Source organism: Corvus hawaiiensis, chromosome 18 (genome assembly GCF_020740725.1).
Source record: "Corvus hawaiiensis isolate bCorHaw1 chromosome 18, bCorHaw1.pri.cur, whole genome shotgun sequence".
In the NCBI taxonomy this organism is placed as follows: Eukaryota; Metazoa; Chordata; class Aves; order Passeriformes; family Corvidae; genus Corvus; species Corvus hawaiiensis.
The window spans coordinates 6,632,220-6,645,984 of record NC_063230.1 but is presented as its reverse complement, the minus strand read 5'-3'; the positions used below and the strand labels follow the sequence as shown (position 1 = coordinate 6,645,984).

Below are 13,765 nucleotides of genomic sequence, written 5' to 3'. Positions count from 1 at the left end.
CGGGTGGGTCCTCCGGGCCGGCAGGGGGCGCACGCGGGCCCGCTCTTCTCCCGGGCTGGGGGCGGGGCGGGCATTCCGGCTCCCCGTGGCGCGGACATGTGACGTCACGCCCCGTCGCGTTCGCGGCGGCGGAGGAGGAGAAGGAGCGGCGGACTGGTTCGGACGTGATGGAAGCGATTCCGCTGCCCGTGGCCTCTCCCGGCGCCCTAGTGCCAGCTGCCGCCGCGGCCCCCGCCGCCGTGACGGGGAAGGAGGTGGTGTCGCTGGCCCCGAGGCACCCGAAGAAGATCCTGGATGAGGAGGCCTACATCGAGGTACGGCGGCGGGCCCGGGCCTGAGCCGGAGGCTCCGCTCCGCCGGTGCTTGGGCCGAGCACTTCCAGCGCCGCGGGGCTCGGCTGGGCTCCGCCCGGCAGGGTCCGCCCGCGGCCGCTGCCCGCTGCAACCGCGGCTGCGGATCCAAGTGGGCCGGAGCCGTCCCTCGGGCTCCCGCCCCTCCTGCGGCGACAGCTGTCAGCGCTCTGCCACCGGCCCTGTGCCCGGGGGCTCCCCGGCCTGCCCGTGGCTGTGCACAGCTGGCTCCCAACTGAGCCGGCACTCCAGGTGTCCCAGCACGTCATTGCAGTTGTCTCTCTCTTTGTAGAGCTTAGAGAAAATCATCCAGCGAGACTTTTTTCCCGATGTGGAGAAGTTGCGAGCACAGAAGGAGTATCTGGAGGCTGAAGAAAATGGCGACTTGGAGAAAATGAGACAAATTGCTATCAAGTTTGGCTCTTCTTTGAGCAAATCGTCGAGGGACACACCTGCACCCTGTAAGAACTGGCTTTTTGGGGCATAAGGGGTTTGTATCTGATATTGCTGCTCAGCTTTATCTGGCTTTGTGTGGGCAATGCTTATCTTAAAGATACGAGGCTGATGTTGCATGAGAACTAAGTGTACCAGTTTGAGCAGTTGCCAGCGGCTGGTGGCTGGTGCTGAATTTCTCTTTGATGATGTCTAATAACTCCTTGGGGGAAGGGTTTTGGAAAAAGCAGCCTTTTAATAACCATTCCTTATAGGCATGTTTTGCCAAGTTCCTGCTCCCTAGGGAATGCTATATGCTTTCTACTATCAGAAATTCTAAGCTATGTTTTGAATCCTTACTTTAGTCTGTAGTTTTAGGGATTCTTGTTGCATCTACAGACATTTGAGATTTTCATGTACTGGGGACAGAAGGTGTGGGAAGCTCGTGGTTATCAGAGGTTCCCACAGCAGGGATCCAGTGTTCTGTTTTATGTTTTCTTTAACTTCCAGTTCAGGTGTTTCTTAAGGCCCAGCCCCTGGCTCAGCTTTTGCAGTGGGGTTTGGGTAAGTGGCTTTCTTGTGACAAAGGACATGTGTCACCAGACAGTGTCCCTTCCTCCCCCACTGCAGGTGCTGCTCCTGGCCTGGGCGAAGTTTAATCTGCTGCTGCTTCTGTTGGCAAAAGCAGGGTGTAGGGTGACAAATATACTGGGCTGTGGCTCTCCTGGGAATTTCTCCCAGAAGGAGAAAAACATCTTGGATGAGAGCAAAATCTTGTTTGGAGCTTGAGACAGAATTGAATAGAACATTTTGGAGTTTTTTTCACATGTTTTTAATTAAATTGTTGTTCTCTTGATACACCTTCTGTGACTTGTTTGGCACATGATCCTTACAGCAAGTCCTGTTGTGTGCTCCAGTAACCAAGTAAAAATTTTTTTTTTTTTTTGGGCAGATGTTACCCCAGCCACGTTTGAAACCCCAGAAGTGCATCCAGGTGGCCTTCCAGTGGGAAATAAATCTAAAGCTGGCATCAAGACTGCAGAAGAAGGTAGGAGAATTATGTTTCTCTAGCAGAATTCTTCAGAAAAGAAAACGTCTGCCAGCAGCTGGCCACTTGTGCATTTTACCTTTAAAGTAAATTGCTGTAAATGCCATAAAGAGGTTTATGTGAAAGTTGGTTATATATGTTCCAAAACAGATTTATTACTGTACCACTCTGTGTGGATCTATTTCTTTGACCAAGTTTGATGTTAGTTATTAGTGTGTCCTTGGGTTAGGAGGTAGAAACAGTGCTCTCACAGAAAGGGAGACATTAACCTTCCTCAGGCTTCCTCCCTTCTCTTGTTAGGAGAAGCAGAAAAAGATGATAAAGATGCTCTTCCCAGCCTGGACACCTTCTTAGCAAAGCACACGAGTGAGGATAATGCTTCGTTTGAGCAGATCATGGAAGTGGCCAAAGAGAAGGAGAAAGTCAAGCACGCCTGGCTGTACAGCGCAGAGGAGGAGTACACCCAGGTAGGGAATTGCCTCCTGCTCTTCCAGAGGGACACAGCAGGGAAACACCATTTCACTGTGTTTCTGCTAAGGCTCAATTTCCTGGGTCCTATGACTGCTATTTGCTTCCTTGTGCAGTCTTGTTTTTTCCCCTTCTGTCACACAAGAGCAGTGCTGACTTAGTTGCTGAGGATTTGTCTCTTCTGAAAGCTTTGAGACTGCAAAGCACTGCACAGAGTGCAGGTATTGCTGTCCTTGGCAGCCTCTTCCATAAGCAGCAACACCAAGGAGAGCAACTGAGCACAGTTCCTGTTGTTTGTCCATCTGCCTTTTGTTATTTGCAGTTAGGTTGTCTGTCTTATTTCAGTTTTCTGTTATCAGTAATAACCCACTCAGCTGCTGAAGCACAGAACTGCATGAGCATGGCTGGCTGTGCTGCCTTCCTCAGCTACCTGCAGGGGAGGTCCAGGAGCTGTTCTGGGCCTGCCTTGTCAGTCTTTAACCATCAGCAGTGAGCAGCTGGCACAGATGTGTCATTGATGGGTGGGGGATGCAGTGCCTTTTAATGAAGTTTGGCACTGACATGTGGGTGTTTGCTGCTGTTGTTTTGAGGGAGTGTTATTTTTTTATCCCAACTATCCCTCAGAGTCTGTTACATGCCTTATGCAAAGTGTTCTAGGGCAGGTGGCTAAGCTTGTGACTGAGCTCTCCAAGTTGTGTCCAATAAAAGATTGCAGGAGGCTGCTTCAGACCTGATTTTTTTTTTTCCACCTTTTAAAATTTTTTTTCCATTGCCCTTTCAGCGACAAAATGAAAACCTGGCACTTCCTTCAGCCGAGCAGCAAGCTCTGGAGAACGTGAAAGCTGGACTGGATACCTGGGAATACACGGCTCGAAACACCCTCATGTATTACCCAACAGGTGAGCCATTGGTCCTAGGTGTGTTGGCTCCAAATAGTGCTTACAGCGTTTCTGTACGTGACTGAGCAGCTCTCACAGGTAATGCTGTGCTTTTTCTTCTGTAAAGCTGTTCTTAAAAAGTGGGGTTTTTCGTTTTTTTCCTTTTCTCTCTTACCTTCTTCATCCTTGGCCTCTGATTCCAAAGTTTGATCATGTTCTCTCTGCCATTGAAAAGCTCGTTATCTGTATTCTAGAAGTACTTGTTTTTAGCAGCCAAAGCTCTTTCCTGGTCTGTCTTCTTTATGAGCACTTTGTTGTCATCTTCATTCATTGTTTGCTTCTGCTCAAAGAATCCTCCTTGGGCTTGTTAGTCTGTTTGTTGCTACAGAAAAATGCATATTTTTGTAAATGTAGTTCTATTTTTTGACTATAAATATACAAATGATAATTTCTGTGAGCCAGTGAAGTAGAGAAAAGAGCCCTTTTTTTAAAAGGCATTTTGCTTTTCAAGGTGTACCTGATGAGAGTGATGTCTTTAAGAAACCCAGGGAAGTTGTGCATCGAAACACCCGTTTTGTGAAGGACCCTTTCAGCCAAGCTGTGAGCAAATCACAGCTCCAACAAGCTGCAGCCCTCAATGCTCAGGTTGGATAATTTTACTTCTTCTGACTCAAACCTAGTTAGGCTTTGCCCTCTGGTGTGGTTCATCCCCCAGGAGAACTGTGTGTGTGCTGGATACAGCTGACTCACACCTTTCTCCACATGAATGGCATTGTCTTTTTTATTTCAGTACAAACAGGGCAAAGTGGGGCCCGATGGGAAAGAACTGATACCCCAAGATTCTCCAAAAGTGAACGGATATGGATTTGTGGCAACCCCCTCTCCTGCTCCAGGTAAGAGGGTTTTCTTATTTCTTCTGCTCTAAGAGGACTATTATTGCACTTATTTTGATGCTCTGTTCAACACTAGGCTGTCATTACTGGGTTAGATGAGGAGGTAAAACCTTGTGCCACGTATGCCAACTGGATGCAGGGCTTAAATCCTAGTCCAGTACACTGGTAGGAAAAGTCACATAGCACCAAGAGGCTCTGAGCAAGTTGCTGTGCCATTGCTCAGGAATCATCTAGCTTTCGGGTCCTTTCAGTTAGAGCAAACTGATTATTTTTCTTCAAGTTGAAACGTGGTATCTGAATGTGTAGCTGTTCTTCACCAGCCATGCTGTTTCCTGTGCTTCTTGTGGTTATGCCAAAACCTGCACATACTGCAGCTTTCCCTCTGGAAAACCTGTAGGTGGCATTTGGAGCACCTCCTTTCTCCATTGTAAATGCCTTTTCCAAACCCTGGACAGGGGGATTTTCTAGCAGTGACTTAATCGGGCTCTTAGAATCCTTTCTACACCTGTTAGACAAGGTGCAGTCACTGTTTGGTACAGGCTGCTCCTGAGGTGATTGGAGGGTACATTTGGCTATTACATACTCCTTAAGTCAGGCAGAAACCTGTTTTCTTATTAAAGAGTTTCCCGTGTTGAAGGAGTTTTCATACAGCAGCAGAGGGGAGGACTAGTACTACAGAGGGAAAAATGAAAGTGTCATTAATCAAAAGCTTAGCAAATGGAAAAATAAAGACATGGAAAGGATGGTGCTTGGTTGTTGTAACTGAGAGGGTGACACAGCTACAGGCAATTCTGTGAGTTTGAGATTCCCTTTTAATGGGGACCACATGTTACTATTCACACTGGCTGTGATTTCCTCTTTTCCTCTGCAGTGGAGGGGCTCCTTTGTTGATGAATTTGCTGTATTTCCTAATTTGTGTATCTTTTTTTGGTTGGTTTGGGGTTTTTTTTGTTGTTGTTGTGGTGTATGAATAGTCAAATATCTTGCATGGGCATGACTTTTTGAATTTGTTTTTAGGTGTGAATGAGTCGCCTTTTATGACATGGGGTGAAATTGAAAGCACCCCTTTGCGTCTGGAAGGGTCAGAAAGACCATATGTGGACAGAACACCTGGACCAGCTTTCAAGGTATTTCATGTCAGCAAGCCAGCATGACATTCTTTTCTGGGGGGGAAGAACTAAGAAGGGAAAGGCAAGTGAGTAAGTAATAGATTAACATGGAGTGTGACACATGCCTGGGTGGTGTTCCCAGACCTTACGACTAATAATCTAGTTTGTGCTTGGAGGGTGGAGGTGAGCATGGATCCACGTGAGATCTACTTGGAGCTACCTGAGGTGGAATATGCACTGCTGGCAGGAGAATGAGATTCTGCATTTGGTGGTGGACCAAGATAGAGCGGCTTTCAGAGGAAGCTGAAGACACGCTCAATTTTTCTGATTTTAATGTACGAATAGGTGGGAATTTCAGCATTTCCTCTGTTTTCATCTTCTGGCTGTCACAGCCTGAGGCAGGTGTATCAGTTGAGAGTAGAAAAGACACTCTGGCTTTACTAATGGCACCTAATCCTGCATGCCACTTGTCTCCTGCTGGTGTCATTGAATGTGAGCTGTCTGAGACTCCTAGTTAAAGAAAGGTGTAATTTGCTGTATGTGCCTCTGTTTTGTCAGACTCCAAAGGCCTTGACTGGTTCTCCTGCTGTTTAGCAATGTCTCTGTATGCCTGAGAGCTGGCTGGCTACAGGCCAGGCAAGACACAGGTGACATTGTTTATCTAGGAGAAACAGCAGGAGGAAATGCCAGAGGTAATGGCTGCTTCCTTGACTGGACTGGTTTTACCATTTTTGTTTCTTGCTAAGGCAGGTTGAAGGGCTCTGTGTCCTCTTTGGCTTTTATGCAGCAGCAGAGAGGTACGGGCTGACCCCACTTCTACCTGCTTTAGATCCCTGTACACTGGAATCCAGCTTTGAAGGTGCTTTGACTCATTTTTTCAGCACTCTTGAGTGCCTTGGTGAGTGAACTGTGTGATCCATTTATAGATCCTGGAGCCCGGGCGCCGTGAGCGGTTAGGACTCAAGATGGCCAATGAAGTGGCAGCTAAAAACCGAGCAAAGAAGCAGGAGGCACTTCGAAAAGTGACAGAAAACTTGGCCAGGTGAGACTTCTGTTTTGACAGCAGAACTGAGGGTGGGTATTATCTGATGACATTTAAATCAGCACATGTAGAAAGGGAGGAATGATGGTAAGGAAGGATACTGGAAGCAGGAAGAGGTACATTCGAACTGGAAGTTATTAGAAATTTAGAAATGGAACTTAATTCCTGAGGGAAAGTGGCTGGTGGCTGTTCCTGACACTCCTTGTCTGCATTACTGCTCTGCCCTGCAGCCACCCAGCGATGCTTCTGGATCAGTGTCTTGCCTCATTGCAAAGAGGAGACATGATAAGAGTTGCTTGGGGGGGTCACAGGAAGGACAGAATGGGCTCAAAGGAGAAGTTGGGCAGCGTCACTCAGGTTTGGGAGGGCAGTAGGCAGTGTTTCTGTCACTTGTTTCTCTAGAGAGACAGGCTGCATTTACCTGCAGGCAGTGAGTCTGCTCTGTGGGGGGGAACTCATGTAGGGAGGTAATAATGCCTTTCCTGATAAAGGCAGATTTTTTACTGTAAAATCTCTTAAAACTGTTTATTCTATTTCAGCCTTACTCCAAAAGGACTAAGCCCAGCAATGTCACCAGCTTTGCAAAGACTTGTAAACAGGACTGCAAGTAAATACACTGACAAAGCCCTGCGAGCCAGCTACACTCCCTCCCCAGCCCACACAGGAACTCCTGGTTACAAGACCCCGGCCAGTGGGCCTCAAACCCCCCAGAGCACCCCACAGTCTAGGACAGTATCTCAGACACCAGTATCTCAGGATACTACATCCATCACGGACAATTTACTGCAGCTTCCCAAAAGAAGAAAGGCATCTGATTTCTTCTGAACATTCCGATCGCCAGCAAGGTGATAGTGATCTGGCTGTGCTCAGAGAACTGCAGACTGGTTACTGGAAACTGGGAAAATGCAGATAATTTCTTAAAGATACCTTTCTGTTTTTTAAGACAGCTGTGCATTTAAATTCGTTTCTGTACACCAACGTCTGTTTCTTAAGTGGGGTAAACCTTTCTAGAAGGCTGAACTGGACTTGGCTCCAGATTGTCAAACTAGTTTGAGTTTGTAGTTTGCAGAAGGGAGGACATGACCATGTGTATACTGAGGCATGACACAGAATTTTAGAGAGGTTCTCTTTAAACCAGTGCAGTTCACAAGTTTGACTAACTTTGTGATCTTGTTAAAACCAGCGTTCCTTAAGAGGACCTAATTTCCTCCTTCACTCCTTACACTTTGCAGAATGGGATTTGCCTTGTTGCTTTTGCTCAGGCTTTTCTTCTGCAGGTTTTGAGCTTGCCCTGTTCTGCAGCTGGCGGAAGGAAGGAACCAGATTTCTTTTTATAGCTGCTCTGTGTGTGGCTCCAGAGTTGATAATCATGATGCAGGAGCCAGGGACAGTCCCGTGTCATCCACCATGATGACAGTGCCATTCTGAAAGACAGAAGTGGTACTTCTGATAGCCACACTGGGGCTTTTCTTTGGTGTTTTCCTCCTATTCTTTGAAACTTTCGGCGTTAGTTTTTAGAATTGGCCAAAAAAAGGAAGAGCAATTTTAACCATACATAGCCTGCACTCAGTGCTGTGGTTGCTGCATATGAGCTGACCTTTGTGTGTGAAATGAGCCCTCGTGTAGTGTGATCCAGCCTGGAGAAGCACCGTGCACCTTTTAGGAGGAAGCAGGCGTAGCCAGATGTGTTCACTTCTTGCACCACACTTGTAACACTTGGCAGTGTTGGCGTTTGCTATAGTCAGGGGATGTTTTACTGAGAGAATATCCATGGAAAGTCTTATCCAGCAACTTGAGGAGTGTCTGCAGCCTCCTCTGAGGTCTGGGGTGTTGGATGCTGTGTTTGTCTTGGTGGAGAGCTTCCTCTTGTGTGGTTTCCCCTGACACTTCCAAAACTCGTATCCCTGACTGTGAAAAACCCTTCCCAGGGGCTGTTTTTATAGCGCACCTTGTGAAAATAAATTGATCAACATGGCATTGCTAGGAATTATGACTCAAAAATTAGTAGTTTTTGCCTTTTTAGCCCAGAAATACTTGAAGGCTATATTTTTTTCTTTAAACAAAAAAATTATTTTCAGGTGCTCATGAATCAATGTAAAAGGACTGCATTCACTAAAGTTTCCATGCTTTCAGAATTGTTCTTTAAGGACTGAACTGGCTAAATATGAACCAAGTTCTTAGGTAATTTCAAATACTGTTTATTTCATAGTGAAATGCTTGTCCCCATTAAGCATAGGACCTCTCCGTTAGGTACACAGGCAGGTGGTCAGACCCTGGCCTGCAGTTTGGGTCACTGAGGAGACCAGGAGCAAGGAGTAGATGTGGGATTCCTGCCCCACAGAAGATGTGGGTGCAGAAGCTCCTCTGAGTGTGGGATGCATGGAAAGACTGAGCAGCATTCGAGGGACTGTGGATGGGGTGTACACATGGATCAGGAGTGGGATGTGGCACCTCTCTGCCACAGCATTTCAAACTGACTGTGCTCATACCAAGGTGTAGCTGGAATAATAGGGGAATGTGGTATCTGAGGGTGGTTACTTCCACATTGTGCAATTCATGCTTAAAAGCAGATTGCATTAAACATCCTGTGGATGCTGTTGGTTTTGTGTTTGCTCTCAAGTGAGTTACCCTAGACAGCCATACTAAAATCAGTCTTGATTCTGCCACACTGTCGGGCCTTCACATGTTTGTTGAAAATGTAACATACTTTCGGTTATATGCTGTATAACTGGATCTGTTTGAAGGCTGTAGTGCTCTTCAGATTGGCTGTTCCTGTAATGCTGTTGTAATGTCTGTTCTCTGCTTCCTGCTGCAGTTCAGCCCCTGCTATCTGTAATTAGGGAATCAGTTAATTCTTCGTTGCCAGATATTTTTGCTGCTGTAGCAGTGGCAGATAATGTGCCTTACAGGGCCAAATCCAGTGTGAAAAAAACATCTTGGTTCTTGATGACTTGTGATTTTTTTTCTCCCATTTTTAGCAGGTTATTTTTCTTTTGCTGTTGCAATGCATCTGCATTTTCCTATGTGCAAGGCCCAAGCACACTTGCTCCCTCAGCCATAATAGCACCTAGAGCTCTCCTGATGCTGCAGAGGTGGCTGGCAATGAGCAGTGGTGGCCCCAGGCCTCTCCTGCATGGCCAGGCTGGCTGTGGTGTGTCAGTGGATGCTTGGAAGTGATAGTGGATCTATGTCCACATGGTGTGAACACCATCACATCCAGAGGCTGTGGGTGCTTGCCATGTGCAGCCTGGGCCTTGGCTGCTTGCCCCATGGGGGAAAGAAAATGGAGACCACAAGAGATTCTTGTTCTTGCAAATCTAATCACTGAGCCCCAAGCTGGTTCTCTGAGCCCTGCACCTTCAGGGGCAGGAGCCTCTCCCTGGCCCAGGGGTAACCATCTCTGCATGGTGCAGGGGCTGCAGCTTTTCATGCATCCAAAAGCAGGTTCTAGGTCAAAAGGGAAGCTGTGGTTTGAGACACTTTGTTGTTTTGGAGGATTGGGCTATTTCTCTGTAAAAATAAAGGAAATGGGTCCGCTCACTCAGGGGAGAGGGAAATGGAGCAATTCTCACTTCCTCATATTTGCACTTGTTGCCTCAATCCCCAGCTCATGGCTGCTGGCCCAAAAGCAGCTGGTTACAAGCCCCATCTCAGGGTCAGGCCAGGGTTCAACCACCCTCACCATGAGCCCTTTCCCCCACCTCTCCCAGCCCCAGCAGCTGACCTGGCACAGCCTGGGGCAGTGGGTACCTCTCACCCTTCACTTTGGTGCTGCTGGGCCGTTCATTGCCTGTTTGCTCAGGGGTGCTGAGGGGCTGCCAGGCACATGGTTGTGCTCCAGACCCGCCTCTCTTCAGAGCTGGGGGTGCTGCAGGCTGTGGCATGGGGGAAACGAGGCCTGCCTTGCCTTGGGACAAAAGCCAGGGACAAGCAGCCTGTGCCCTGCTCTCATGGTGGAGGCATCATAGGGTATTTATTTATGCATCACCCTGTATGGTGTAATGCCCAGGCCCTGGGGTGGATAAGGATACCCTGGATCAGTCTGGAGGTGGCCTATGAGGTTGTGCTGCAGGAAGCCAGGCTCAGAACAGTCTGTCCCCACATCATCCCATGGGAGGAGCAAAGCTGGGGAGTTTCATGCTCCTGCTTTTTGCTGGAGGATGTCATATTTCAGGTCCCCACAGGCTCTTGGGTTGTGACAGCATTTGGCAGCACATGAGAACTGGGAAAGTGGGTTTTGGCCTAAATCTTCAGGCAGTGCCCTGCTGGTTGTGACGCACTCCAGCGGGTCCCCAAGCACGTTCCTGGCCATGCAGTGCTCCTGAGGCAGCTTCTGAGGCCCCCAGGGCTCACAGCTCCAAGCTCACGCTTGCTGCTACCCCAGCTCCAGGCAGCTCTTGGCAGGCACCAATTTCCCCTCCCATGTTAAACTGCACATTTAGGTTTGGAAGAAGCACCTCCCCGGTGCTACTGACCTGAGAACAGCAACAGCTCCTGGGGCACAGAGGCAGTGAGCGCTCAAGAAATCCCACAGAAGCCCCTGTTCCGTGCCTGCAGGTTGGCAGCTGACACGTGGGGCAGTCAGTGACTAAGGGCGAGCAGGAGCCATGAGAGAGCAGAAGTAGGTGTACATCCATCAGGAAAGCCCTTGAGAAAAAGTTGCTGCTGGGTATAGTGAGTAATTGGTACTAACTGGGAAACAGGGAGTGGGTAAAATTGGGTCAAAATGATCGTTATTGGAATTTCAATGTTTTATTTGAAAACTACAGGTTGTAGCAAAAGAGTAGAAAACACCGCATTGTAAATATTAAAAAAGTATAAACATTTCCCAGACAGCTTCCCGGGTTTTGACTTTGAATAGGTTATACTAAAAAGCTGGAATTCCCTGCAGAGGCAAGTGACAGCTCTCTGCTGACCGTGGGTCAGGCATTGTGTCTGGCCCCTGGCTGAGCTCATGTCCTGGCGCTGCCCAAATGCTTCCCCTTGTCAGTGGAAATTCCAGATGAATTTGGGAAGTGGGTCTTGATGCTAAAACTGCCTTTTGATCCCAAACACCACCTGACCTCCATCCAGCACCAGAAGAGTTGTGGCACCAGGCCGCTGACTCCAGGCGGGGACAGCCACCACCCTGCCCGGCTGATGTGCAGCAACACCCAGGGTCAAATTCCTACAGACACCTGTCACTTGCAGGGCCACTAACAATGACCTGAGCCGCACAATTAGTTTTCTTTATGCATTTCCTTTCTGTCTGGGCCTGGGAACCGAGAACACAATGTTTCCAGGAGGTATGGAAACAGCGGCCGGCTTTGGCACTGCCGGGCGCTGGCTGTGGGAGTGTCCAGCGCTGGGTGCTGCGTGTCGGTGCCACCCTGCAGACACCAGAGCAGGGACTGTTTCACCCCGCCGCCGTGGGCCGAGGGGAGCACAGAAATGAAGAAGCAAAAGATGGTCAACCTGGGAGCCTGCTGGGGCTGGGAAGGTGCAGAGCTTTGTGCCTCTGCTGCGGGCCAGGCAGGGTGGTGGCACTGGGAAATCCCTGCAGAGGCACGGAAAGGCCATCGCAGCAGAGATGGAGGGGACTCGGAAAGGCTGTCCCGGGGAAGAGAGGAAGCTGGTTGGGGCTGTTCCAGCGGGGATGGGAAAGGCGGTCAGGCAGTGATGGATGTAAGCAGGAAACGACACTCCAGCTGGAGACAGGGAAATGCTGTTCTGAGGCGGAGGGGACTGATGGAGGCTGTCCTGGGGAGGTGAAGGGAACTAAGCAAGACTATTCTGGGGAGATGGAGGGAATGGGGTTTCCATTCTGGTGAGGACTGAGGGGACTGATAGAAGCCATCCTGGGGGGACTGTGGTGGCCATCAGTGGCCATCCCGCGGGGGACCGAGGGGCTGCTGTGGAGCTCCCGGGGGTCGCGGGGAGCGCGAAGCGCCCGGTGCCGCCCCGGCCCCGCCCCCGCCGTGATGGGCGGGGCGTGAGCTGCTCCGCGCGCTCGGCCCCGCCCCCTGGCTGCCGATTGGGCGGGCGGCGCGCGGCGGGAGGGGGCGGGGCGGCGCGGGCACGGCGGCGGGGAGGCGCGGCCGCCATCTTGTGCGCCGGCGGAGCCCTGCGAGCCGCCCCAGCGCGGCCGCCAGACCCGCGCCGCTCCCGCCGCTCCCGCCGCAGCCAGGGCCGCCGGCTCCGCCCGGGGCGGCGGCGAACGGCGGAGGGAGGGCAAGGGAAAAGCTCGGTGCGGACCGGGGCCCCCCGCGGGCCCGGCGGCGGCCCCTCCTCCCGCCGCTCCGCGCGTCCCTCCCCGCGGGTTTGTGGCGCTGTGCCGGGGGAGGATGAACGGAGGATAAATGGTGCCCAAGGCGGACAGCGGCACCTTCCTCCTCCTCTTCCTCCTGGTGCTGAGCATCACCGAGCCGCTGCGGCCAGGTAGGGGCGGCGGCGGGGCCGGGGGTGCCGGGCCCGGGCGGCCGGCAGGTTGAGCCCCCGGGGTTGCCGGGGACAGCCCGGATCGGGGGGCGGAGTGGCCCGGAGCCGGCCCCTCCGGGGAGGTTTGGGCTTTGCTGCTCCTTTTTGCGTTTAAACAGAGCCCGGACGCGGCCGAGCATCGGTCGGTCCACTGTGCGGGCTGCCTGGATCCGAGAGAGCCTGGATTTACCCTGGGAGTCAGGGTAAAACGTTCGTGTCAAAGTGTGAAAGCTTGGGTAGAAGTCTACATAACCCAATGGGTAATGAGCGCAGAAAATGTGGTGACTAAGTTTTCAGGTGCTTCTTACTTACCTGCTTTTATGATGTGGGCCTTGGGTGCCAGCACGGCCAGGCAAAATGCTTGCTTTCAAAGTGCCGTTTAATCATGCCAGAAAGAGAAAAAAACCTGCTGCACCTGGTTCGTCTTTCTGGTTCTGTTTGTGCTTCTTTTAAGGAAATAATTCAGCGATGGAGTTTATGTGCTAGCTGCTAGGCATGGTGCTTAAAATCTTAAGATGATTAACTTTGGAGAAGTGGTTGGTGTTTGCGGGTGGAAAACTACAGCTTTTCTAGGTATATCGCTCAGCTGGGGTTTCTTTTCGGGTGTTGAACTCTCTTGGAGCTTGGCAAAGCCCTCGGGTATCGTGGGCAGCTCTTGCCAAAGAGCATCAGTAGCCAAAGCGTGAGGCTGCCTGGGGTGGCTTTGCAGGTTTGGAAATTGTCCTCCCATCTCACTAAGTGACTGTTCCTGGGTGATACGTGCTCCTCGTAAATAGGAGAGTAAGAACCATGGTTACTTTAAACCCCCTTGTTTTTTCTCTTCGAAATAACTTTTATGACCCAGACTAATAAAACATAACAGTATTAATGAACTGCGTCTAAGCGAGTTCCCAGCAGAGCTGAAACACAATTGGGTCAGTGTAGGCAGAGTTATTTCAATAACTAACTTGGGTGTTGAAACGTCTCTGTGTCTGCCTTGTTTTGTTTTAGCTTGTTTTTTTGGCAGTGCAGTGTATATACAGGGCTTATGATATGCACTGAAGTACCCAAAAAACCCCCATTGTGTTGGTAGCCTAGTATTATTACAGC

The 13,765-nt window shown here is 50.2% G+C and overlaps 2 protein-coding genes across 3 annotated transcripts in view; both read left to right on the top strand.

The window, feature by feature from the left end:
- Nucleotides 1-108: 108 nt before the first annotated feature.
- Nucleotides 109-9,167, top strand: ESS2 (ess-2 splicing factor homolog). Its single transcript, XM_048323130.1, has 10 exons — nt 109-314; nt 643-811; nt 1,735-1,830; nt 2,131-2,297; nt 3,080-3,197; nt 3,688-3,821; nt 3,967-4,069; nt 5,087-5,196; nt 6,105-6,220; nt 6,760-9,167. The coding sequence occupies exons 1-10, from the start codon at nt 168-170 to the stop codon at nt 7,043-7,045; spliced, it is 1,446 nt and encodes a 481-aa protein (XP_048179087.1). The 5' UTR covers nt 109-167; the 3' UTR covers nt 7,046-9,167.
- A 3,197-nt stretch (nt 9,168-12,364) lies between these two features.
- The window catches only part of DGCR2 (DiGeorge syndrome critical region gene 2), a 45,238-nt gene continuing 43,837 nt past the window's right edge, over nt 12,365-13,765 (top strand). The window contains exon 1 of one of the 2 annotated variants that reach the window (XM_048322720.1): nt 12,365-12,637. In XM_048322720.1, coding sequence (XP_048178677.1) covers nt 12,559-12,637 — 79 coding nt within the window. In that variant the 5' untranslated portion in view covers nt 12,365-12,558. The remainder of the gene's footprint in view (nt 12,638-13,765) is intronic. The other variant, XM_048322721.1, reaches the window with a different exon arrangement.